This window comes from Nerophis ophidion, linkage group LG10 (assembly GCF_033978795.1).
Source record: "Nerophis ophidion isolate RoL-2023_Sa linkage group LG10, RoL_Noph_v1.0, whole genome shotgun sequence".
Lineage (NCBI taxonomy): Eukaryota > Metazoa > Chordata > Actinopteri > Syngnathiformes > Syngnathidae > Nerophis > Nerophis ophidion.
The window spans coordinates 4,793,275-4,819,695 of record NC_084620.1 but is presented as its reverse complement, the minus strand read 5'-3'; the positions used below and the strand labels follow the sequence as shown (position 1 = coordinate 4,819,695).

Below are 26,421 nucleotides of genomic sequence, written 5' to 3'. Positions count from 1 at the left end.
TCATCATTTTAAGTGGGAGAACTAGCACAATCGGTGGCTGACTAAATACTTTTTTGCCCCACTGTGGTTTGATAAAGAAAAATATCCAAATCCCCCCCGCATGCTTTGATTTTTCAGTGTGTAGCCATCAGTGGAAAAAGTTTGAACGCCCCTGTTCTAAAGTGTGCCTCAATTGCCAACCGGAATTTTTTTTTGTCTGTGAATCATTTATTTAAGCTGTGTATGTATATTTATCCAAAATATACACTAGTTTGTGTCATTTTCTTGTTTTCCAAAAATAAAAGATAATATTTGAAATAAAAGCTCTCACTTCCGGTTACCTCTCGTCCGGCAGCGGTACACTTCCGGTTGAAAGTAAGCCAGGCATCTATCTTCCAATATTCTAATACATACATTCATATCTTCATTTAAAGCAGAACAAATTGAATCATTAACTAACTACGTGGTTTATAAAGATCACCAGACATGGACAGCCCAGCTATTGGCTTTTGAGTTCGATTAAACTAAGGTGATGCCAAGCTAACATGTTAGCTTAGCCAGGAATGAATTGACTTTTCGGGGTAAACCCTTTTCTAGTTCAGTAACTAACACTTTTTTTTTGGCTGCTGTTTTGCTGAATGGACGCTTTCCAGTTCATTATTTATTTTCTATCAACTTCTGCAGTGAAGTGAATTATAATTATATAGCGCTTTTCTCTAGTGACTCAAAGCACTTTACAAGCAGTGTGGGTGGCACTGGGAGCAGGTGGGTAAAGCGGGGATCGAACCTGGAACCCTCAAGGTTGCTGCCACGTCCACCCCACCAACCTAGCTATACAGCCCCAGTGTGTGAAGCTGTTCTATTTTAACCACACCGTGTTAGTGTCCTCTCGGTTAGTTCATATATTAAACGCTGTGTGTGTGTGAAGTCCAATGTTGATTCTTCTCCCTTTCTTACAATTAATAGCCATAACATCCTCCTTAACCTCCATCCTTTGACTGGATCGATGGAGGAGATGGGCATTTCACCTGCAGCTATGATCACATCACCATGGAAACGGCCTACAGGTACTGTAGATCAGTGGTTCTCAAATGGGGGTACGCGTGCCCCTGGGGGTACTTGAAGGTATGCCAAGGGGTACGTGAGATTTAAAAAAAAATATTCTGAAAATAACAATACAATAGTCCTTTATAAATATATTTATTGAATAATACTTCAACAAAATATGAACTGTGAAAAAATTACAACAATGCAATATTCAGTGTTGACAGCTAGATTTTTTTGTGGATATGTTCCATAAATATTGATGTTAAAGATTTATTTTTTTTGTGAAGAAATGTTTAGAAATAAGTTCATGAATCCAGATGGATCTCTATTACAATCCCCAAAGAGGGCACTTTAAGTTGATTATTACTTCTATGTGTAGAAATCTTTATTTATAATCGAACCACTTCTTTATTTTTCAACAAGTTTTTAGTTATTTTTATATCTTTTTTTCCAAATAGTTCAATAAAGACCACTACAAATGAGCAATATTTGGCACTTTTATACAATTAATAAATAAGAAACTGATGACATAGTGCTGTGATTTACTTCTTTATCTGTTTTTTTCAACCAAAAATGCTTTGCTCTGATTAGGGGGTACTTGAATTAAAAAAAAATGTTGATAGGGGGTACATCACTGAAAAAAGGTTGAGGACCACTGCTGTAGATGATGAACTAGTTGTTCAAAAAATTTTACATTTGATGTCAATTCCACTATTGCAGTAGTTCTCCAACTTTTTTCACCAAGTACCACCTCAGGAAAAGAAACACTTCACTGACCAACATTATAATACAGTAGCATCGTAAGCCTAAGTATTCATTGATAACAAAGCAGGGATTTTATATAATAAGTACAGTATATTTAATTATTTTGGCCACTTTACACACAGTTTGAACGGCAACACAATTTTTGCGATTTTGTTATTCTTATAGCCAGACCTGTGTTTAGTTTCCGTACCCAACGATTTTGGCCGCAACTGTTGCCTTCCACAGAGGTTGTCAAAATGAATATAGGAAAATAAAACACTACCTTAATCCAGGGATTCTATGGATGGATTGAGCCCGCCACAGTTTGAGAATCACTGCACTACTACATCTATCTCGACGTGTAACAAATCAATTACCATGAATTGATTAACGTGGACCCTGACTTGTACAAGTTGAAAAACTTATTCGGGTGTTACCATTTAGTGGTCAATTGTACGGAATATGTACTGAACTTAAGTTAAAAGTTAAAGTACCAATGATTGTCACACACACACTAGGTGTGGCGAAATTTTTCTTTGCATTTGACCCATCACCCTTAAACACCCCCTGTGAGGTGAGGGAAGCAGTGGGCAGCAGCAATGCCGCGCCCGGGAATCATTTTTGGTGATTTAATTTCTAGCCGTACCCATGTGTTTTCTATGGACGGTTAGCATCGGGTTTTAATCCCGTTTCCTCCAATGTTTCTGATCCGATTGAATTTATATTTATGTCGAGTCTTAATTCTGGGTACTTAAATATGGTGACTGAGTATTGCGGCGTTTTAAGGCCATCTGCATTTTATGCTACAGTAAAGACAATGAATAAACACGGCCGCTGGAGCGCGGTTACACCTGTCATAGTGACAACACTGTGTACTGTCCTGTTTGTTATTTTGTACATACATGTGATTATTTAATATGGTTTATGTTAGCAGTATTATCGCTAATAATGATAATCCATCTATCCATTATCTACCGCTTATTCCCTTTTGGGGTCGAATAAGTGTAATTTATTTATACTATACTATACTATAGTAGCTAAAGTACCTGCTACATTAGGTTAAAGTACCAATGATTGTCACACACACACTAGGTGTGGTGAAATTTGTCCTCTGCATTTGACCCATCCTCTTGTTCACCCCCTGGGAGGTGAGGGGAGCAGTGAGCAGCAGCGGCCGGGAATCATTTTTGGTGATTTAACCCCCAATTTCAACCCTTGATGCTGAGTGCCAAGCAGGGAGGTAATGGTCCCATTTTTATAGTCTTTGGTATGACTCTGCTGGGGTTTAAACTCACAACCTACCAACTTCAGGGCAGACACTCTAACCACTAACTGTGCGATCTACTAATAAAAGTTTCAATCAATCAGCAGTTTCAATTATGCTAAGCACTGAAAAAGATAAAGGACATTGTCTTTTTACCCCAAAACCACAATTCAAATCACTAAAATTGCACACAGTTTGGAACGGCAACACAACGTATGCGATTATGTTGTTCTTATAGCCAGACTTCTGTTTAGTTTCCGTAGCTGACAGCTTCGGCCGCAACTGTTGCCTTCCTCAGAGGTTGTCAAAATGAATATAGGAATATAAAACAGTACTTTAATTCAGTGATTCTATGGATGGATTGAGCCCGCCACAGTTTGAGAATCACTGCACTACTACATTTATCTCCATGTGTAACAAATCAATTAGAAGTTTCAATTATGCTAAGCACTGAAAAAGATAAAGGACGCTGTCGTTTTACCACAAAACCACAATTTAAATCTCTGAAATTACACACAGTTGGAATTTTGTTATTCTCATAGCCGGACTTGTGATTAGTTTCCGTAGCTGACGGTTTCGGACACAACTCTCGCCTTCCTCAGAGGTTGTCAAAATGAATATAGGAAAATAAAACACTACTTTAATCTAGTAATTCTATGAATGGATGTTTGAGATTCACTGCACTACTACAACTATCTCCATGTGTAACAAATCAATTAGCAGTTTCAATGATGCTGGGCACTGAAAAAGATGGAGGACGTTGTCGTTGTACCACAAAACCCCAATTTAAGTCGATAAAGGTTAGTAGGGTTGTCAAAAGTGACAAGTTAACTCATGATTAATCAATGAAAAAAGATTGCATTAGTTATGAATACATTTAGATTAATCAAACAATTTATTTTGACCGTACAAGCTCTTTTATCCGAACCGCCATACAGCCAGTGATCAGATCAATGCATGTGTCCGTACAGAAAGAGGAGACTGGTGTGCTCGCTGACAACTTTCACTCCAAAATACGGCCTGAAAGAACTTAAGATAAATGTTTTATCAAGTTTTAGGCAAATAAATATTTCACATGTATTCAGGCGGGCAGCATGGTGGGGGAGGGGTTAGTGTGTTTGCCTCACAAAACAAAGGTTGTGAATGGTCCTCATGGGTTCAATCCCGGGCTCGGGATCTTTCTGTGTGGAGTTTGCATGTTCTCCCCGTGACTGAGTGGGTTCCCTCCGGGTACTCCGGCTTCCTCCCACTTCCAAAGACATGCAGCTGGGGGTAGGTTGATTGGCAACACTAAATTGTCCCTAGTGTGTGAATGTTGTCTGTCTATCTGTGTTGGCCCTGCGATGAGGTGGCGACTTGTCCAGGGTGCACCCCGCCTTCCGCCCGATTGTAGCTGAGATAGGCACCAGTGCCCCCCCGCGACCCCCATAGGGGAATGAGCGGTAGAAAATGGATGGATGGATGCATTCAAGCAAAATGTTGAAAAACGTTCCTGGATGACATCCTGACCATTAAATTGCATTTATGTCCAAATATTGGGGTCTTTTCTTAAGCTAATTTTAATTACGTAAGTGAGTAATCACCTGTAATTAATCATGATTAATCTGAGTTAAAAAGAAATTATAATTTAACAGCCCTAAATTCATCCATCCATCCATCCATTTTCTACCGCTTATTCCCTTCCAGGGTCGCGGGGGGTGTTGGCGCCTATCTCAGCTACAATCGGGCGGAAGGCAGTGTACACCCTGGACAAGTCGCCACCTCATCGCAGGGCCAACACAGATAGACAGACAACATTCACACTCACATTCACACACTAGGGCCAATTTAGTGTTGCCAATCAACCTATCCCCAGGTGCATGTCTTTGGAAGTGGGAGGAAGCCGGAGTACCCGGAGGGAACCCACGCTTCCACGGGGAGAACATGCAAACTCCACACAGAAAGATTCCGAACCTGGATTTGAACCCAGGACTGCAGGAACTTCGTATTGTGAGGCAGACGCACTAACCCCTCTTCCACCGTGAAGCCCGCCCTAAATTCAGATGTATTTCAATGCATCTCATGCCCTAAATTCAGATGTATTTCAATATGTATTTGATTTATTTCATATTTATACATAGATCTAAATACAAATTTCCAAATTAATTTACTTCTTAAAATATTGAATGTGACTATTATTATTTCATAAGTTATAAAAAGGGTGTTAGAATTTTTTTTTGTCGTTTTTTTCCCCAAGCATACATTATAATTGAGAGTTGTTCCGGCAGTTCTATCAGTTGCCACTGGATGGCGTCAGAGAAACACCTTCACGGATCTGTGAACACTTCATCCTCTTCTTACTTACTTGACAGGTTCACAGGAAGTAATTTGGCAGTGTTTGTTCGATCTTGCAACCAAAAAGTGACAAAAAAAACAACTCCCAGTTGAAAAAGGCACGTGGGAAATAATACAGAACAAGAGTTTTATTTAAAAAACATGTAAAAAGGGTCTTTATTATCAGGGTTTGGCTACGGGCCCAATATGCCATAAACGGAACAGTACAGTTATAATTAACATAATTTATTTTACGATGTCCCTTTATTTAGTGACGCAACCAACACTGATCACTTGAAAAATTCAGTCATTAAAATCTAGAGTAACTACAGTGCGTACCATGTAACGCCACATGTAGTCGGTGAAATGTTGAAAAAGGTGTCACGCTCACATGTCATGTGACCACCTGATAACTTCTCGTGTTTGACGAGAAGTGTCACGCTGCCGATGTCGTAAGAGTGAGGCAAAGTACACGAGTTGCTAGAGTGTGGGAGGCCGTCGGCGCAGCACCGTGGGAAATGATTCAGGAAGTGGCTGTCGTACAGAAAATGGTGAAGATCATGAGGTCTTGTGTGCAAACACTTTGAAAAGAGGCCATCAAGACTCCAGCGTGGTCCTCACACTCAACCTGAACCGCTGAAAGACAAACACAATTAAGTACATAAAAAACACTGCCAAACGTAAAAGCGGAGAGTGTGAGGTTTACTTTGAAGTCATCGATGTAGGTGAGGAAGAAGCAGACGAAGCTGAAGGCCACAATCCACTCGCAGACGGCGCTGGCCACATGGAAGGGATAATCCTGATAGGACAAAAAACATGTCGTTGAGTGAACAAATACATGTTTGGAAGATATGCCCAGTATGTCGTAGTCGGTACCTTGCCTCTTGTGTCCCTGTGCAGGTCCGTCTGTTTCACGAAAAAGGCACAAACGACAGCTTGGGTTGTTATGTGTAAGGAAACCACAAAGTGTTTGGCTAGAGTAGGCTGGACACAACTTTAGACACATTTCAATCTGAAATACGGCTCGAGAAAAGCATATGTAGTAGTCTGTTTGAAAATTGGGCAATTACCCAGGAGTGTATTCACGAGGGGACGCCGCACGGATAACAAGGAAAAGACATTCCTATTTATTTGTGCTCAGCGCCTAGACTAATGGCTAGGGCTGCGAATCTTTGGCTGTCCCACGATTCGATTCAATATCGATTTTTGGGGTCACGATTCGATAATATATCAATTTTTTTCGATTCGATTCAAGATTTAAAAAAATATATTTTTCCAATTCAAAACAATTCTGTATTCATTCAATACATATGATTTCAGCAGGATCTACCCCAGTCTGCTGACATGCAAGCAGAGTAGTAGATTTAAAAAAAAAAAAAAAAGCTTTTATAATTATAAAGGACAATGTTTTATCAACTGACTGCAATAATGTAAATTTGTTTTAACTATTAAACGAACCAAAAATATGACTTATTTTATCTTTGTGAAAACATTGGACACAGTGTGTTGTCAAGCTTATGAGATGCGATGCAAGTGTAAGCCGCTGTGACACTACTGTGCTTTTTTTTGTTTTTGTAAATGTCTAATGATAATGTCAATGAGGGATTTTTAATCACTGCTATGCTGACATTATAACTAATATTGATACTGTTGTTGATAATATTCATTTTTGTTTCACTACTTTTGGTTTGTTCTGTGTCGTGTTTGTGTCTCCTCAATTGCTCTGTTTATTGCAGTTCTGAGTGTTGCTGGGTCAGGTTTGGTTTTGGAATTGGATTGCATTATGGTATTGCTGTGTAGTGGTTTGTTGGATTAAGAAAAAAAAATAGATTTATTAAAAATGAGAATTGATTATGAATCGCACAACCTATTCGATTCGTATTCGAATAGATTTTTTTCACACACCCCTATTAATGGCGCTTCAGATCAGAATTTACGTCGGAGGGGCGCCCTCTATAGGCGGAGCACCGGCCTCACCATACTAACATGGGGTAGATTACACCAGATCGAGTTTAATCTCAGGTTAATTAGAAGGTTTAAGAAAAGTAAAAAAAAAAACAGAAAATGTGCATCCGCAAAGTGGAGTGCCAAAAGATATGGCTCAAAGAAAAACAACGACAAAGTGGAAAGATAGCCAAGGCCCCAAAAAAGACGAGAGAGAGGTTTTGTGAGCATTTAAATGTCAAACGGAGCAGATATTTCACAACCTAAAAGTCTATTTTGGTAGCTAACACCAACTTACTGTGGGGCAAAAAAGTGTTTAGTCAGCCACCGATTGTGCAAGTTCTCCCACTTAAAATGATGACAGAGGTCTGTAATTTTCATCATAGGTACACTTCAACTGTGAGAGACAGAATGTGAAAAAAAATATCCAGGAATTCACATTGTAGGAATTTTAAAGAATTTATTTGTAAATTACGGTGGAAAATAAGTATTTGGTCAACCATTCAAAGCTCTCACTGATGGAAGGAGATTTTGCCTCAAAATCTCACGATACATGGCCCCATTTATTCTTTCCTTAACACGGATCAATCATCCTGTCCCCTTTGCAGAAAACAGCCCCAAAGCATAATGTTTCCACCCCATGCTTCACAGTAGGTGTGGTGTTCTTGGGATGCAACTCAGTATTCTTCTTCCTCCAAACACGAGGAGTTGAGTTTATACCAAAATGGATACATGGATGATACAGCAGAGGATTGGGGAAACGTCATGTGGTCAGATGAAACCAAAATAGAACTTTTTGGTATAAACTCAACTCGTTGTGTTTGGAGGAAGAAGAATACTGAGTTGCATCCCAAGAACACCACACCTACTGTGAAGCATGGGGGTGGAAACATCATGCTTTGGGGCTGTTTTTCTGCTAAAGGGACAGGTCGATTGATCCGTGTTAAGGAAAGAATGAATGGGGCCATGTATCGTGAGATTTTGAGCCAAAACCTCCTTCCATCAGTGAGAGCTTTGAATGGTTGACCAAATACTTATTTTCCACCATAATTTACAAATAAATTCTTTAAAATTCCTACAATGTGAAATCCTGGATTTTTTTTCACATTCTGTCTCTCACAGTTGAAGTGTACCTATGATGAAAATTACAGACCTCTGTCATCATTTTAAGTGGGAGAACTTGCACAATCTGTGGCTGACTAAATACTTTTTTGCCCCACTGTACACATACTATAATAACAAATGTTTTATTCAAACACAAGTGAGGACATGTTAGCAAATTGCTACTTAGTTATTTGTCCTAAAATCAAACACAGTGGTACCTCAACCTACGAGTATCTTTAGTGTCTCTGCTTCTTTATATCATTAACATGAAGGATAAGGCCATGTTACTAGGGGGCGTAGTAAATGTCAAATGAATGCTGGAAAATCCGCCTCAAAACATTCGTCTCCTCTCCAGCATTAGCTTATAGCTACAGATAGACATATCTTTGTTCTCCGATCATGGGAAATGAGAAACTGAAGGTGTATGACAGTGCTAATAAAGAGAAGCAGATGATATTCATTGAACTAAAGAAACCATCCCTATCATGATTGACGGGCAGTTAACTTTGCGACGCAGTTCAAGCCGAGCAATGCTAGTCTGCGCCATACTGGAAGCTGGAGGATCCAGCCGTTACACCGGCAAAAACAGAGATAAACAACTTTTATTCACAAAAATATGAAGAAGGAGCTAAACTTTTGTCGTCCGTTCTCACAAGTAGTACCAGCATTCAGAGCGGCACTGCTTATAAGGGCTTCCCGCGCAATAACCGAGATGTGCGGCCTCAGTGAGGGGTAACTACTACTGTAACTCCGGAGGAAAATATCCAACCATCAAAATGAAACAAACATCTCTATGGACTGCAGCCGTTTTCAAACGGAAAATAATGGATTTGATCAGTTATAGTGATGAGTATAGAGCAGGGGTCACCAACCTTTTTGAAACCAAGAGCTACTTCTTGGGTACTGATTAATGCGAAGGGCTACCAGTTTGATACACACTTAAATAAATTGCCAGAAATAGCCAATTTGCTCAATTTACCTGTAATATATAAATCTATACATATTTTTAAAAAAAAGGGTATTTCTGTCTGTCATTCCGCCGTACATTTTTTTTTCCTTTTACGGAAGATTTTTTTGTACAGAATAAATGAATAAAAAAACACTTAATTCAACGGTTTAAAAGAGGACAAAACACGAAAAAAAGGAAAATTAAATTTTGAAACATAGTTTATCTTCAATTTCGACTCTTTAAAATTCAAAATTCAACCGAAAAAAATGAAGAGAAAAACTAGCTAGTTCGAATCTTTTTGAAAAAATTAAAAAAATTATTTATGGAACATTATTAGTAATTTTTCCTGATTAAGATTAATTTGAGAATTTTGATGACATGTTTTAAATAGGTTAAAATCCAATCTGCAGTTTGTTAGAATATATAACAAATTGCACCAAGCTATATTTCTAACAGACAAATCATTATTTCTTCTTAATTTTCCAGAACAAAAATTTTAAAAGACATTCCAAAGACTTTGAAATAAAATTTAAATTTGATTCTACAGATTTTCTAGATTTGCCAGAATAATTTTTTGGAATTTTAATCATAATAAGTTTGAAGAAATATTTGACAAATATTATTCGTCGAAAAAACAGAAGCTAAAATGAAGAATTGAATTAAAATGTATTTTTCAATCTTTACAATAATAAAAAAAAATACTAGAACATTGATTTAAATTTTCAGGAAAGAAGAGGAAGGAATTTAAAAGGTAAAAAGGTATACGTGTTTGAAAATCCTGAAATAATTTTTAAGGTTGTATTTTTTTCTCTAAAATTGTCTTTCTGAAAGTTATAGGAAGCAAAGTAAATAAAATAAATGAATTTATTTAAACAAATGAAGACCAAATCTTTAAAATATTTTCTTGGATTTTCAAATTCTATTTGAGTTTTGTCTTTCCTAGAATTAAAAATGTCGAGCAAAGCAAGACCAGCTTGCTAGTAAATAAATAAAATTATAAAAATAGAGGCAGCGCACTGGTAATTGCTGCAATTTGAGGTATTTTTAGAACAGGCCAGCGGGCGATTCATCTGGTCCTTACGGGCGACCTGGTACCCGCGGGCACCGCGTTGGTGACCCCTGGTATAGACACTAATATTGTATTGTTTTCAAAAAATATTTCTTATCAAAGAATGAGCTTTCCTTTTTGAAAAGTATGTTGCATGGTAAAGTCGTGGTGTTTTTGGTGAGCTAATCACAGATTAAATTGATTTCAATTAATTTCAAGCAGAGTCATGTAGAAAAGAGAGTATGGCCAACTCAGTTTCAGGCAATCTCCTCAACGATTGGTCAAAGGCGCCAACTTTGAGCTAATACTATGTGTTTGCGGCGCTTCCTTGTTAAGTTTTCGATGTGTAAAAATGCCCTAAGGCTGCTCCACCCGTGAGAATTGTTGAAAACTTTTACATAGCTTTCCCCACAACGCGGAAAGAAGACAAATATGGGAAGTGAAGGTGTCAGGCTTGCCCCTGACAGTTTGTTTGTGTTTTAGTTTTTCCTCTGTGTGTGTGTGTAGTATTTCCTGTCTTTAGTTCCTGTCAGCGCTCTTATTTTGTCTGTTTCCTGTCTTTCTCTCTGAGTGCTATGTCCCCTCAGCTGCGGCTGATTGGCACCTGGCCACACCTGGTGTCAATCAGCCCGCAACTATTTTAACCTGCCTTCCCATCCAGTCAGTGCTGGATTATTGTCGCTCCTGTCGTTGCAACCTGTCGTGTCGTGTCGTGTCAATGCAGCGTTGCGGTAAGCTATATTCGGTAGCTGTTTGTAGCTGACTGTCTTTTGTTCCCTGCTTCCAAGTTTGTTTGTATATAGCCAAGTTTGTCATCCGTCTCGTGCGCGCTTTTTGTTTGTACCTTTTGGTTTTGTTCTTGTTTTAGTATTTGTAGCTTACTGTCTTTCATTCCCTGCTTCCAAGTTTGTTTGTTCGTACCCAAGTTTGTTATCTGCCTCGTGCGCGCTTTTTGTTTGTACCCTTTTGGTTTTGTTTTTGTTTTAGTATTTAAAGATTAAATCATGTATACCTGCAAAATGCCGGCCTCCTTCTCTGCATATTGGGGTTCATCACAAACTAACTCTGACAGAAGGTTCACCCTCAACCCTGGAAAGCAACGGATTACAGCGTCTTGTGCCCGGTAAACATCTGTGTTTTGTTCAGTAGAGAAAACACACAAGCTAAATAACAGAAGAAAATAATAATCACCTGAGATGGTTTGACAAAAACAGACTGTATGAATCTCAGTAAAACTAAAATAATGGATTTCGGTAGCAGCAGAAGTGAAAGTCAAACACAAATACAAATAGACTGAGTAGACATTGAAAGAGCAAAATAAACCCAATTTTGTGTGCAATAATAGATAAGAAAATGAACGGGAAACCTCATATCAAAAATATACAGCATAATGTAGCCAGAAATACAAAAATAATGAATAAAGCAGAATGTGTGCTGAACTATTGCTCGCCATTGTTAGTTATCGTGCAGAAACATGGGGAAATAAGTACAAAAACACACTTATTCACTTAGCATGTTACAAAAAAGAAAGATCGGTTAGAATAATAAATAATGAAAGTTGCATACAGTGATTACAAATACATTGGAAGCAGCCACCACAGTTGACATACTTCACACAAAAGTCACCAATTCTCTGTGATTGTTGGTCCAAAGCTAATGAAGATTTTGGCAAAAAGAGGGTATTCAGTTATTTTTTCGGTCGTTCTGTGTATTTTTTTTTACATTTATTGCGCCATTGGGATCGAAACACTGCAGGAATGTAGAAGCAGAGGGTGTCAAATACGGTCGCAAATTTATACTTCCACAAAAAAAAAAGCATGTTTTATTGTAAGTTTATGAGTCAGAATATAAAACTATATTTAGACCTATTAATATGGTTTATTTTGTCATAAAAACTAACGTTAGAACGACAGCAATGCATGCATCCGGGCACAGTCGCCCACAACATTGGTAGCAATCATGGCACCTCTTGTTTAGTTGGCCGTACTCTCTTTATACACGGGTCTGGCTTTAAGATACAAGTATTCCGAGTTCCGAGTAATTGTGCTTGTTGGTTGAGGTACCACTGTTATAACTTTTCAACCTTTGTCTACTTTGTCAAGAGTAATTTTCAAATATACTATACCACAGGTTTGATTGTTTGTTTTACTTGCTAGTGATAGAAGTAATTGTAATGCTCCCACGGTAAAAAAGTGAAATTTCAGTTGTTTTGTGCATTTATAAAGAAAAAGAGTAAAGGTCATTAGAAAAATCCTTGTTTACGATAAAGGTGACCATCCATACTGCCCATGGATTGGATGTTCTCCACCATTCGGCCATCCATTTTGCTTCTGGTGTGTCTTTTTCTATCCTGCCATTGTGATATGTACAAACTGATGGGCTGGTTTCATCACTGGCCTCTACTTGTCGAAAAGACTATCAGGATAATCACCTCATTAGCACTCCTAACCTTTTGCACTTTTTCCATAATACCACTTTAGATCTAGTGTCATCATTACTCGCTCTGTTCCAAAAGCCCGAACTATTCTTGGCCAAAAACCTTTTAGTTATATAAGACTGGAATTCCCTTCAACACGCCCTCAAACTTCAACTCTTCCTTCCTTCCAGTTGTTAACACAGATATTGGAACTGACCTTGACTTGATTTGACAGGTTTCTATTTCCATAAATGCCATATTTATACGGGAGTCGGTGGGGATAATAGAAAATACCTGAGAAGCACTGTGTTACCCTAACACATGTTTATAAACCCCTCTGGAAATATGTGGAATATTAAGTCCCATTGTACACAGGGAGTTGCATCATTCACATCCTTTGCAGGCCATACAAAGCGGTTAAAAGCTCAGCAGTCCTGTTACCTAAATTATTTGTATTATTTTGTTACTTATTTTCAAAATATTTTTTTTTGTTTGTTGAATATGTTTACTGTCAAAATGCTATTAGCATAAATGCCAAGTAGCAATATTTTATGCATTCTTTTAATTATATGCTAAAAACTAATTCCAGTTACAAACCCCGTTTCCATATGAGTTGGGAAATTGTGTTAGATGTAAATATAAATGGAATACAATGATTTGCAAATCATTTTCAACCCATGTTCAATTGAATATGCTACAAAGACAACATATTTGATGTTCAAACTAATGAACATTTTTTTTTGCAAATAATCATTAACTTTAGAATTTGATGCCAGCAACATGTGACAAAGAAGTTAAGAAAGGTGGCAATAAATACTAATAAAGTTGAGGTATGCTCATCAAACACTTATTTGGAACATCCCACAGGTGTGCAGGCGAATTGGGAACAAGTGGGTGCCATGATTGGGTATAAAAACAGCTTCCCAGAAAATGCTCAGTCTTTCACAAGAAAGGATGGGGCGTGAGCAAATAGTCAAACATTTTAAGAACAACGTTTCTCAAAGTGCAATTGCAAGAAATTTAGGGATTTCAACATCTACGATCCATAATATTATCAAAAGGTTCAGAGAATCTGGAGAAATCACTCCACGTAAGCAGCATGGCCGGAAACCAACAGTGAATGACCGTGACCTTCGATCCCTCAGACGGCACCTTATCAAAAAACGACATCAATCTCTAAAGAATATCACCACATGGGCTCAGGAACACTTCAGAAAACCACTGTCACTAAATACAGTTCGTCACTACATCTGAAAGTGCAAGTTAAAGCTCTACTATGCAAAGCAAAAGCCATTGATCAACAACATCCAGAAACGCCACCGGCTTCTCTGGGCCCGAGATCATCTAAGATGGACTGATGCAAAATGGAAAAGTGTTCTGTTGTCTGACGAGTCCACATTTCAAATTGTTTTTGGAAATATTCAACATCGTGTCATCCGGACCAAAGGGGAAGTTAACCATCCAGACTGTTATCGACGCAAAGTTCAAAAGCCAGCATCTGTGATGGTATGGGGGTGCATTAGTGCCCAAGACATGGGGAACTTACACATCTGTGAAGGCAACATTATTGCTGAAAGGTACATACAGGTTTTGGAACAACATATGCTGCCATCTAAGTGCCGTCTTTTTCATGGACACCCCTGCTTATTTCAGCAAGACAATGACAAGCCACATTTAGCACGTGTTACAACAGCGTGGCTTCGTAAAAAAAAGAGTGCGGGTACTTTCCTGGCCCGCCTGCAGTCCAGACATGTCTCCCGTCGAAAATGTGTGGCGCATTATGAAGCGTAAAATACCACAGCGGAGACCCCGGAGTGTTGAACGACTGAAGCTCTACATAAAACAAGAATGGGAAAGAATTCCACTTTCAAAGCTTCAACAATTAGTTTCCTCAGTTCACAAACGTTTATTGAGTGTTGTTAAAAGAAAAGGTGATGTAACACAGTGGTGAACATGCCCTTTCCCAACTACTTTGGCACGTGTTGCAGCCATGAAATTCTAAGTTAATTATTATTTGCAAAAAAAAAAAAACTTTATGAGTTTAAACATCAAATACCTTGTCTTTGTAGTGCATTCAATTAAATATGGGTTGAAAAGGATTTGCAAATCATTGTATTCCGTTTATATTTACATCTAACACAATTTCCTGACTCATATGGAAACGGGGTTTGTATTTACAGTCCTGTTACTCAAATTAGTCATTTTTGATGAAGGAATCTTGTACAAAAATCAAGCAAAATTGTGGGTGATGGGCCACTACACCAGGGGTCACAAACCTTTTTGAAACCAAGAGCTACTTTTTGGGTACTGATTAATGCGATGGGCTACCAGTTTGATACACACTTAAATAAATTGCCAGAAATAGCCAATTTGCTCAATATACCTTTATTAAATAAATCTATATATATATATATATATATATATATATATATATATATATATATATATATATATATTAAAAAAAAAGGGTATTTCTGTCTGGCATTCCGTCGTACATTTTTTTTTCCTTTTACAGAAGTTTTTTTGTAGGGAATAAATGATGAAAAAAACACTTAACTGAACTTTTTAAAATAAGAGAAAACACAAAAAAAATAAAAATTACATTTTGAAACATAGTTAATCATCAATTTCGACTCTTTAAAATTCAAAATTCAACCGAAAAAAATGAAGAGAAAAACTAACTAATTCGAATCTTTTTGAAAAAATTAAAAAAATAATTTATGGAACATCATTAGTAATTTTTCCTGATTAAGATTAATTTTAGAATTTTGATGACATGTTTTAAATAGGTTAAAATCCAATCTGCACTTTGTTATAATATATAACACACTGGGCCAAGCTATATTTCAAACAAAGACATTTTATAATTTCTTCTAGATTTTTCAGAACAAAATTTTTAAATGAAATTCAAAAGACTTTGAAATAAGATTTAAATTTGATTCTACATATTTTCTAGATTTGCCAGAATAATTGTTTTGAGTTTTAATCATAGTAAGTTTGAAAAAATATTTCACAATTATTCTTCGTCAAAAAAACAGAAGCTAAAATAAAGAATTACATTTTAAAAATGGTATTATTCTTTACAATAAAAAAAATCAATTTACTTGAACATTGATTTAAATTGTCAGGAAAGAAGAAGAAGGAATTTAAAAGGTAAAAAGGTATATGTGTTTAAAAATCCTAAAATCATTTTTAAGGTTGTATTTTTTTTCTAAATTTGTCTTTCTGAAAGTTATAAAAAGCTAAGTAAGAAAATTAATGAATTTATTTAAACAAGTGAAGACCAAGTCTTTAAATATTTTCTTGGATTTTCAAATTCTATTTGAGTTTTGTCTCTCTTAGAATTAAAAATGTCAAGCAAAGCGAGACCAGCTTGCTAGTAAATAAATCCAATTTAGAAAATAGAGGCAGCTCACTGGTAAGACCTGCTATATGAGCTATTTTTAGAACAGGCCAGCGGGCGACTCATCTGGTCCTTACGGGCTCCCTTTTGCCCGCGGGCACCGCGTTGGTGACCCCTGCACTACACTATTTCAGTCAGTCAAAATATAACATCAAATTTAGAGTTTAAAAATACAGAAATTTAAGTTTTGAAAGCGGTGACCAGCAAATGGCTCTGATTGGATAGGACGCCCAAATAATTTTTCCATATTTTTTTTGCAATATGCTAAGGCTCAATAAAAAACAAGCTGCTGGCTAAAAATGACCTCAGGGCTACTCTTTCCTTCTCTATACTGAAGCGACCAGTATGTGGTAAAACGTGCTAGGATACTAGGGAAGAGGGCCAAAGAGGCGATGACGGCCACAGCCAACCGTACTCGACACACAATCATGGAGGAGCCGTACGGATAGGCGCTATACGAAACGACACACTGGAGGATGAGGTAGAGGACGCCCGAAACGAAGAAGAGCAAGGCTCCTAGGCCGTGGACCACCATCACTGCCGTCTCCTAAGGTCAGAGACAGGCGGTTATTGGACAGTCCGTTGTGTCAAAGTACATATGAAGAGGGGAAGAGGCACCTGGAACGTGGCCACGACACATATTCCCAAGCAGGAGAGCATTCCCAGCACCAGTGTTGTCCTATTCAGACATGGACTCACCACCCTGGTTTCCTCACTCAGCTTCTCCACATACTTGAACCTGGCATAGATTGTGGCCGTGCCTGAAAGACACGCGCACACAAACATAATCACCCTTTCGTTTTCTGCTAAAAACAGAAGTGACACATTTCTGGAAAGTTGGCTTCCTCCTCATGTGACAGCAGCTTTGATCATATTTCATCATATTGTGACTGCCAAGAAAGTTTGAAAAACACACTAGTGTCGGGATTGGTCCCATAACTCAGTTCCATAATGGCACTGGTGATGATGTAAACATTAATAACAAGAATAAAAAAGAGGTTGCTATCGGTGCCTCTTTTTGATGCTGAATGAAAGCAACAGCAGCCAGCTACGAGTGTTTGATGGTGATCTTGCGCAAGTAACGTCCTGTAAGTAGACACTACGGATGAAATGATTAACAGCATTTTTTCATAAACTGCGAGAAAACTACCGACATTATTACCGGTTTAAATAAAAATTTACGTAAAACGATGATTGATAACTACACTTTGATAAACTCAAGGTTCATCAAAGTCTTTATCATTACTCGCAAAGTAGCTTAAATACTAACAAAACAATACAAGAGACAAAACGTATTTCCCCATGAAGTAAATGGAGAGCACAATACCCACTAAAAACACTCTTCAAAGATTTTACCATTGCGTACAGTTATGCCCATAGTGTTTGTTTGAGGCATTGTTTGTAATTGTAAGTATCAGCATTAAAGCTAAAGTACCAATGATTGTCACACACACTCTTGGTGTGGTGAAATTATTCTCTGCATTTGACCCATCAGCCTTGATCACCTCCTGGGAGGTGAGGGGAGCAGTGGGCAGCAGCGGTGACGCGCCCCGGAATCATTTTCGGTGATTTAACCCCCAATTCCAACCCTTGATGCAGAGTGCCAAGCAGGAAAGGAATGAGTCATATTTTTATAGTCTTTGGTAAGACTCGGCCGGGATTTCAACTCACAACCTACCGATCTCAGGGTGGACACTCTAACCACTAGGCCACTGAGTAGGTCATATGGTATCATGACTTTTATCTGTTGTTTGCTTTGAACAGGAAGTAGAAGTAGAGTAGTTTGTAGCAGATCTTATATGGGGCTGTCAAGCAACGTCTGTAAGTGTAAGTTCACTTAGAGGAGGGGTGTCCAAAGTGCGGCCGAGGGGCCATTTGCAGCCCGCAGCTGGTTTTTCATTGGCCCGTGACACACAAAATAAACACAAATCTCAAATTGGGACATTGAGCTAGACAAAAACAGTATGTAAGGACCGGGCTGAAATCACCCCAAAAAGTGTGTTTAAGCCCTCAAAAAGGTTTTAGTTGGCAGACTAATATCAAGAAAATTAACTTTATCAAAGATTTAAGATGAGATATTACACTCATTTTCTTCTATGACCTAAAGCTAAGGTGTGTATGTTTAGTTCAGATAGTTTGGCATAGATCGATAAGCCAACATTGTATTGGTTTTAGCATCAGTGTCAATTTTGACAGCTGTTTTTTATTTTGGTTTTAGTTATAGTTTTTTGACAAAAATGTGTTTCAGTCATATTTTAGTCATCTAAATTAATTTAGGTTTACTCCAGTTTTAGTCGTTGAAATTTTTCAACATTTAAGTCGACTAAAACTACATTAATTGTGTCGATCTTTGAAGGTGTCTTGAAAGCCCTTTTATTAATCATTATTGCAGAGCATCTCAAAAACTAAATTCACAACAAGACCTGCACTCTACGAATATTTTAATAAGTACATTTCACACTAAACCTTATTGTGTGTTATTGTTTTAGGTGAAATGTAGCATTTTTTTCAAATGTTGCATAATACATGACTAAAATGGTCACATGAAGAAACTATTTTTTTTGTAGATTGGAGGGTAAGCTCACCTATGCGTACAACAATAGTCGTGGTTCTTTTTAACAGTAATTCAGTACAGTATGAGTCATTTGGAAATAGTAATTAACGTAGATGTCCTGATGATTAGCCTTCGGAAGATGCCTTAAGTTGGTTGTATTTTTACCAGAGAAAATTAAGCCATTGGGTTCACATGTCTTGTTGTAATGATTGCAATAATGTAATGATTTGTGTAACAATACAGAATAGGGATGTAAATGATATGAGAATTTCATATCACCATTATTGTGACCAAAATTATCGTGGTTATCGTTATTATTGTGGAATGTGCTCAATAAGCTTTTTAAACATAACTAAAATAAATAGACATCCTGTTAAAAAAAATACTACTTTGCATTTCTTGTGTTTAAGTTTCACTGGAGTGTTTTGTCCTAGTATTTAATCTGTTTTATCAGCTAATTTGTTGTATTTGTTGTAGTTAGCTATTGTTGTACTGTAAATAGTTGTTGTACAGTAGCACTTTAAGATGTTTTTTTTTTAATTGTGTAACAAATAATATCTATTCTAAATATATATATTTTCTGGCGGGTGATGTCTGTCCTACTCTGTTCAGCGGTACTTAAACGCACCATAAAAACACCTTGTCTCTTTTCCTCTGAGGAAAGGTCGATCATCATAACTATGTGCTAAGAGAGCACAGCTTGTAGGTTCAATGTGCACAACTGAATAGCTTAGATCAGGGGTAGGGAACCTATGGCTCTAGAGCCAGATGTGGCTCTTTTGATGACTGCATCTGGCTCTCGGATAAATCTGAGCTAACACTGCTTAACACAATAAGTAATGACTAATTCCACTTGTAATCAAAGTGTTAAAAATAACGTTCAAAATATTAAACATGCTCATGCATTTGAATCCATCCATCCTTTTTCTACCGCACTTTATTCATTATTGTTTTTTTTAGGGCTTGCCCTCCTGTGGGTTCTTCAGACCACCAAGCACCGACATGAAAGCCTGTTTCAGGGTTACGATATTTTTTTATTTTTCAATAAGTCTCTTAGTTGCTTTCCAGCAATTGTTTTTTTCTCTTTCGTTCTCGCTCGCACTCTGGCTCCAGCTCCAACCCTGTCTCTCCTCCTGGCTGCTGCTTATAACAGAGCGACAGGTGATTAGTTAACAAGGCCCAGGTGGGTTGTCTACGCACCTGTCGCTGATTTCGAGTCCGGTCCTGGCACACCCTGCTTCGCTGCAGGCCCGCAGGCCACGCCCCCTCCACAGTTAGCTTCATATTATCAATGTTATTACAAAGAATAAGAGACTTATTATACTCTAGTAATGTTGGTCTTACTTAAAAATGCACACGTTTAGGTGTGTTCAGTGTTGAAAAAAAATGATATGGCTCTTACGGAAATACATTTTAAAATATTCGGATTCTTGGCTCTCTCAGCCAAAAAGGTTCCCGACCCCTGGATTAGATGCTCGGACAGTAATGAGTTTATAGACGTTTAGATTGGGGTATGTTGTTTTTAACGGGGAAAGACGTATGTCTCTTGTTTTCATATTAGCGTTTAAACTAGCGAGCTGGCACCAGTAAGTCCGCCGTGGCCCACAAGATTACAAAAAGTGGAGTTATCGGTTTTGAAGATCATTTTCATTCTAAAAGGTATTACTAACCGTCAGGAGTGTTGTCCTTATCATCATTGTTATCGTTTATTGCTACATCCCTACACTAAGGTCTTTTTTTTCCGGTGAAAAAATCCCAACGCCGTGTCTTAGCAGTTAGTAGGGCTTCGAATCTTTGTGCGTCCCACGATTCAATTCAATATCGATTCTTGGGGTCGCGATTCGATAATATATCGATTTTTTTCGATTCAACGCGATTCTTGATTCAAAAACGAAATTTTTTTTCAATTCAAAACGATTCTGTATTCATTCAATACATAGGATTCCATTCAAAATCATTTTTTTTTCAATTCATCACGATTCTCAATTCAAAAACGATTTTTTGCCGTTTTAAAAGGATTCCCTGTTCATTCAATACATAGGATTTCAGCAGGATCTACCCCAGTCTGTTGACATGCAAGCAGAGTAGTAGATTTTTGTAAAAAGCTTTTATAATTGTAAAGGACAATGTTTTATCAACTGATTTCAATAATGTAAATTTGTTTTAACTCTTAAACGAACCAAAAATATGACTTATTTTATCTTTGTGAAAATGTTGGACACAGTGTGTTGTCAAGCTCATGAGATGCGATGCAAGTGTTGTTCTTTTTTTTCATTTTTATAAATGTCTAATGATGAGGTATTTTTAATCACTGTTATGCTGAAATTATAACTAATATTGATACTGCTGTTGATAATATTCATTTTTGTTTCACTACTTTTGGTTTGTTCTGTGTCGTGTTTGTGTCTCCTCTCAATTGCTCTGTTTATTGCAGTTCTGAGTGTTGCTGGGTCAGGTTCGGTTTTGGAATTGGATTGCATTGTTATGGTATTGCTGTGTATTGTTTTGTTGGATCGATAAAATAAAAAAATAAATTTAAAAAATCGACTTTTTAAAAATGAGAAGCGATTCTGAATCGCACAACGTGAGCATCACGATTCAAATTCGAATCGATTTTTCCCCACACCCCTAGCAGTTATAGTTCTGATCGGATACCCGCTGTGATTCACCCCTCCCCTGCATGCTACTGCGACTGGATTGATTCCTAACTTGTCCGACCTGCATGAGACCAAAATAAAAACAATTGGATTTTGTTTTTATTCGTCAACTGAATTGTCAATTAATTTTGTAATTTTTTTCATCAACGTTCATTTGCTGTAACTCGTTATTGCCCTATTTTAGTCAGGGGAAAACTAGGTTGTTGACGATAACTAACAAGAACATTTTTAGTCAACAAACTTAACACTGATCCGCATTGTACAACATCTACTATATCAAAGTGGCCACCGTGTCCTTTAATTTTTTTTATACGCGGCCTTCGCTGTAAGATGATTTGGCACCCTTTTTTGAGAGAATGTGAAGTTTTAAGAGTAAAGGAAGTGTTTATAAGTGTGATAAAGCTGTGTGGGTTGGCGTATAAGGAAGTTAAATGAATACAATAATCATAAAAATTATACAATAAACAGTCCCTACTTTGCGAAAATTCATCGACCATGTGATAATTGAGGAAACACTGTATCAACACACATGCAAGTTGGATTTTTGCTCGTTCTCAATGTTCTGTATTGTTTTTGGTATTGCTGCGAAAATTATGACAATTAATAGTGGCTTTATTTTTTAATGTATTACTTATTATTTGATTCATATTTTGTTTTTTTTTATTTTTAAGCACCGGTTCGGGTGGCTTTTGAAGAAGTACTAATCTTGTACTAGTATCAGTCAAAATGTAAACAATACCCATCCCTACACAAGAGAGATAAAAAAATATATAGAAAATGAAACAAATAATACAATACAGTTATGCATTTTGAAATAGCAAATGAAATAATAAAAACAAAAAAAAAAGTACCTGCACATGCCGAAACAAAAGTCATCAAGCCGAATAAGCAGCTCTCTGGGGGGTTTGCAGCTGTGTCACTGAATACCCCAAAAAAGACAAGATTAGTATTAGATTGGATTGTTGTATTATTATTTTACTTACAACAGAATGCATTCCCTTGTACAGTGAGCATTTTTTAAAGTATCTCCTGTTTCAATTGTTTGCCCTCAGATCTAACTTGATAGCAAGTCCTGAGTTGATACTTTGACAATTAATTATAGAACAGAACATTTTTTTAATAAACCAATTAACTAAAGTAAACACAACTACACATGTTTATAAATCTTACTTCATTAAGTGTAGAATTTGCTAATATTCTTGTAAATCGGATGACATACACACTTTTTCCCTGAGTTTGTATACAATAACAAAAACAACACAAACACACAAAAAACATTTTGTAATAATAACAATCTATCCATTCATATTCAACCGCTTGTCCCATTCGGGGTCGCGGGTAATCTGGAGCCTATCCCAGCTGCATTCGGGTAAACCCTGGACAAGTCGCCACCTCATCGCAGGGCCAACACAGATAGACAGACAACATTCACACTCACATTCACACACTAGGGCCAATTTAGTGTTGCCAATCAACCTATCCCCAGGTGCATGTCTTTGGAGGTGGGAGGAAGCCGGAGTACCCGGAGAGGACCCTCACAGTTACGAGGAGAATATGCAAACTCCATACAGAAAGACCCTGAGCCTTGGAATCTAACACAGGACCTTAATAGAAAAGAAAATTATCGATTCAATGAAATTAATATTGTTTGTATACCGATACTATACTATGTATTGACAACTAATTTACATTGAAGTTTTAGCAGTTAGCATGGCTTTTTTGTTGTCCTGCTCAATGTGTAGCATGCTTTGCTATCCCATGTAGTTGAGTCCTCCAGTGATAATTATGCTTGTAAAAAAAGGATTAGTATTCTTTTATTTTATTATTGTGATCTATATATATATATATATATATATATATATATATATATATATATATATATACATATATATATATATACTGTATGTATATATATACAGTGCCAGTGTGTATATATATATACTGTATGTATATGTGTGTGTATATATATATATATATTAGGGCTGCAAATCTTTGGGTGTCCCATGATTCGATTCAATATCAATTCTTGGGGTCGCGATTCGATTATATATCGGTTTTTTTTTCGATTTAACGCGATTCTCGATTCAAAGACGACATTTTTTTTTCAATTCAAAACGATTCTGTATTCATTCAATACAAAGGATTTTAGCAGGATCTACCCCAGTCTGCTGACATGCTAGCAGAGTAGTATATTTTTTTAAAAAGCTTTTATAATTGTAAAGGACAATGTTTAATCAACTGATTGCAATAATGAAAATTTGTTTTAACTATTAAATTAACCAAAAATATGACCTATTTTATCTTTGTGAAAACATTGGACACAGTGTGTTGTCAAGCTTATGAGATGCGACGCAAGTGTAAGCAACTGTAACACAATTGTTTTTTTTGTTTTTTTTTATAAATGTCTAATGATAATGTAAATGAGGGATTTTTAATCACTGCTATGCTGAAATTGTAACTAATATTGATACTGTTGTTGATAATATTCATTTTTGTTTCACTACTTTTGGTTTGTTCTGTGTCGTGTTTGTGTCTCCTCTCAATTGCTCTGTTTATTGCAGTTCTGAGTGTTGCTGGGTCAGGTTTGGTTTTGGAATTGGATTGCATTGTTATGGTATTGCTGTGTAATGGTTTGTTGGAAGGCTAAAAAAAAAAAAAGATTTTTTTTTTTTAAATGACAATCGATTCTGAGTCGCACAACGTATTCGCATCGATTCTTATTCGAACCGATTTTCCCCCACACCCTTAGTGTGTGTGTGTGTGTGTGTGTGTGTGAGAGTGTGTGTGTGTGTGTATATATGCACACATGTATATGTGTGTGTGTGTGTGTGTGTGTGTGTGTATATTTGGGGACAGCCGGTCTTGGTGGGTAGAGCGACCGTGCTAGCAACTTGACGGTTCCAGGTTTGATCCCTCGTTCGATCTACCATCCAAGTCACAGCCATTGTGTCCTTGGGCAAGACACTTCACCCCTGCTCCCAGTGCCGCTCACACCGGTGTAGGAATGTTTGGTGGTGGTCGGAGAGGCCCTAGGCGTAAATTGGCAACCACGTTTCTGTCTGTTTAACCCGGTTGTGGGTAAACTTTTTGGCTCTTCTTTTTCTTCTTCTTTTGTTTTTATGGCGGTTGGCAAGCAACCTTCTGGTGTGCATTACCGCCACCTACTGTAATGGACCGAGGTGGATCCCTACTCTATATTCTTTTACTTAACCCAGTGTTTTTTTAAATATGTGTATATTGCTTTATATCCTATGTTTTCTGAATGCAATCCTAATATATCTCCCACTTCTAACCTAATATTTTCTTTTGCTAACTTAATTTCCAGTATTTCTCTTTCTCTATTATATTTCCTACATTGTATTAAGACATGGTCAACATTTTCTATCTGGTGGCAAAAATCACACAGCCCTGTAGTATGTTTGCCTATCAATTTTAGTGAACTATTTAGATATAAATAAATAAATGGGTTGTACCTGTATAGCGCTTTTCTACCTTCAAGGTACTCAAAGCGCTTTGACACTACTTCCACATTTACCCATTCACACACACATTCGCACACTGATGGAGGGAGCTGCCATGCAAGGCGCCAACCAGCACCCATCAGGAGCAAGGGTGAAGTGTCTTGCTCAGGACACAACGGACGTGACGAAGTTGGTACCAGGTGGGATTTGAACCAGGGACCCTCGGGTTGCGCACGGCCACTCTCCCACTGCGCCACGCCGTCCCTGTATATGTATGTCCTAATCTCATTCTAGTAATAATGTCTTCTTCTTTCCTATTTCTACCCCCTCCTCTCATTACACCTACTTTCCTCTGGACTTTGTAAAACTCTCTACCTTTTGTTTCCTTATTCCAATTATCCTGCCACTTTTTATTGTGTTCTATCTTAATTATGCTCTTCACTTCTTCTTTACTGTGCTTCATCTCCATGTTTACTTCTGTTTTAGTGGTTGCTTGTTTTGCGTACCTATCAGCTAACTCATTTCCCTCAACTCCTACATGAGCAGGAACCCAGAGAAATGTTACCACACCTCCCGCTTTATTTATTCTGTAGATTGCCTGAACTATTTCATAAACTATATCTAGTCAGATTTGGTGTGCAGTGTAAACGGGTCCTAACAGCAGACTTCTCAAACATGGGCTATTTAATCATACATCTATTTTCAAAAATGTCATATCAGAACCACAAACAAACATAAAAATGGTATTAGGGTTACTTAACACTTACATTGTCTTTTAGTGGGAGCAGGGTTGTTGATTACCCTTTTTTGCAAGTGCGTCAAAGTCTAGTATCAGTTTTGTTGTGGCAATTCTCATAACAGATTTTTGTTCAATTCTGTTCTAATATTTGGCGGACTGGATGAAAAAGACCAATGGGTCGGATGTGGCCCGCGGGCCATAGTTTGGCTATCTCTGGTCTAACCGCTACAAATGCAGCTTATGTAGAGTGTATAATTATGGGTTCGTCCTAACGCGGAGTCGAACTCGCGTTTCCTCGGCGGCTAGAGCTGCGTGCGCCTCTGCAGACAGTGCGCCAAGAGGCGCCTTTGCTGACAATGCGCTCGGACACGCCCTCACTCGTGCTGAGTGCAGCACGCCCACGCAGCAACGAGCCTGCACTCTATCAATAATCAACACACCTGGACTTGATGAGAGGGAGCAGCACAAAGACCAGCGGACCCGAGGAACCTTTGCCAAAACGTTGTTAACCTTCCAGTAAGCCTCACGTCTGGCATTCCCTGTTTTCCCAGTGATTTCCTCGCCCTTGTTTTCCCTCGGTTCATGTCCTTTTTGTATTTCCTCAGTGACTCCCCTGTCCTCCGTGATTGTGCCTTGTCACTCAACTCCCATCCGGATTCCTGACTGCTCCCCTCGGTCCACGACCTCCCTGCTCGGACCCAGACCACGCTGCCCTGCTCTTGCCCATGACCACTTGCCTTTCCACGACCTGCCTCTTATAACTGATAACGACGAAAGATACAACCAACTTTTACAGACT

General features: G+C 37.8%; 1 protein-coding gene and 1 long non-coding RNA gene across 3 annotated transcripts in view; one reads left to right on the top strand and one right to left on the bottom strand.

Moving 5' to 3' along the window:
- Window positions 1–272: 272 nt before the first annotated feature.
- Window positions 273–26,421, top strand: part of LOC133560059 (uncharacterized) — a 26,267-nt gene continuing 118 nt past the window's right edge. Inside the window, exons 1-3 of one of the 2 annotated variants that reach the window (XR_009808378.1) lie at window positions 273–871; window positions 946–1,046; window positions 26,228–26,421. The exon at window positions 26,228–26,421 is cut by the window's right edge and continues 118 nt beyond it. This is a non-coding gene — a long non-coding RNA (uncharacterized LOC133560059). Of the gene's footprint in view, window positions 872–945; window positions 1,047–4,720; window positions 5,122–26,227 lie in introns of those variants that run through there. The other variant, XR_009808379.1, reaches the window with a different exon arrangement.
- dram1 (DNA-damage regulated autophagy modulator 1) overlaps window positions 5,482–26,421 on the bottom strand; it is a 24,058-nt gene continuing 3,118 nt past the window's right edge. The window contains exons 2-7 of the mRNA XM_061912132.1: window positions 22,274–22,341; window positions 16,830–16,972; window positions 16,581–16,758; window positions 6,224–6,282; window positions 6,054–6,146; window positions 5,482–5,983 (exon numbers count right to left, since the gene is read on the bottom strand). Coding sequence (XP_061768116.1) covers window positions 5,945–5,983; window positions 6,054–6,146; window positions 6,224–6,282; window positions 16,581–16,758; window positions 16,830–16,972; window positions 22,274–22,341 — 580 coding nt within the window. The 3' untranslated portion in view covers window positions 5,482–5,944. The remainder of the gene's footprint in view (window positions 5,984–6,053; window positions 6,147–6,223; window positions 6,283–16,580; window positions 16,759–16,829; window positions 16,973–22,273; window positions 22,342–26,421) is intronic.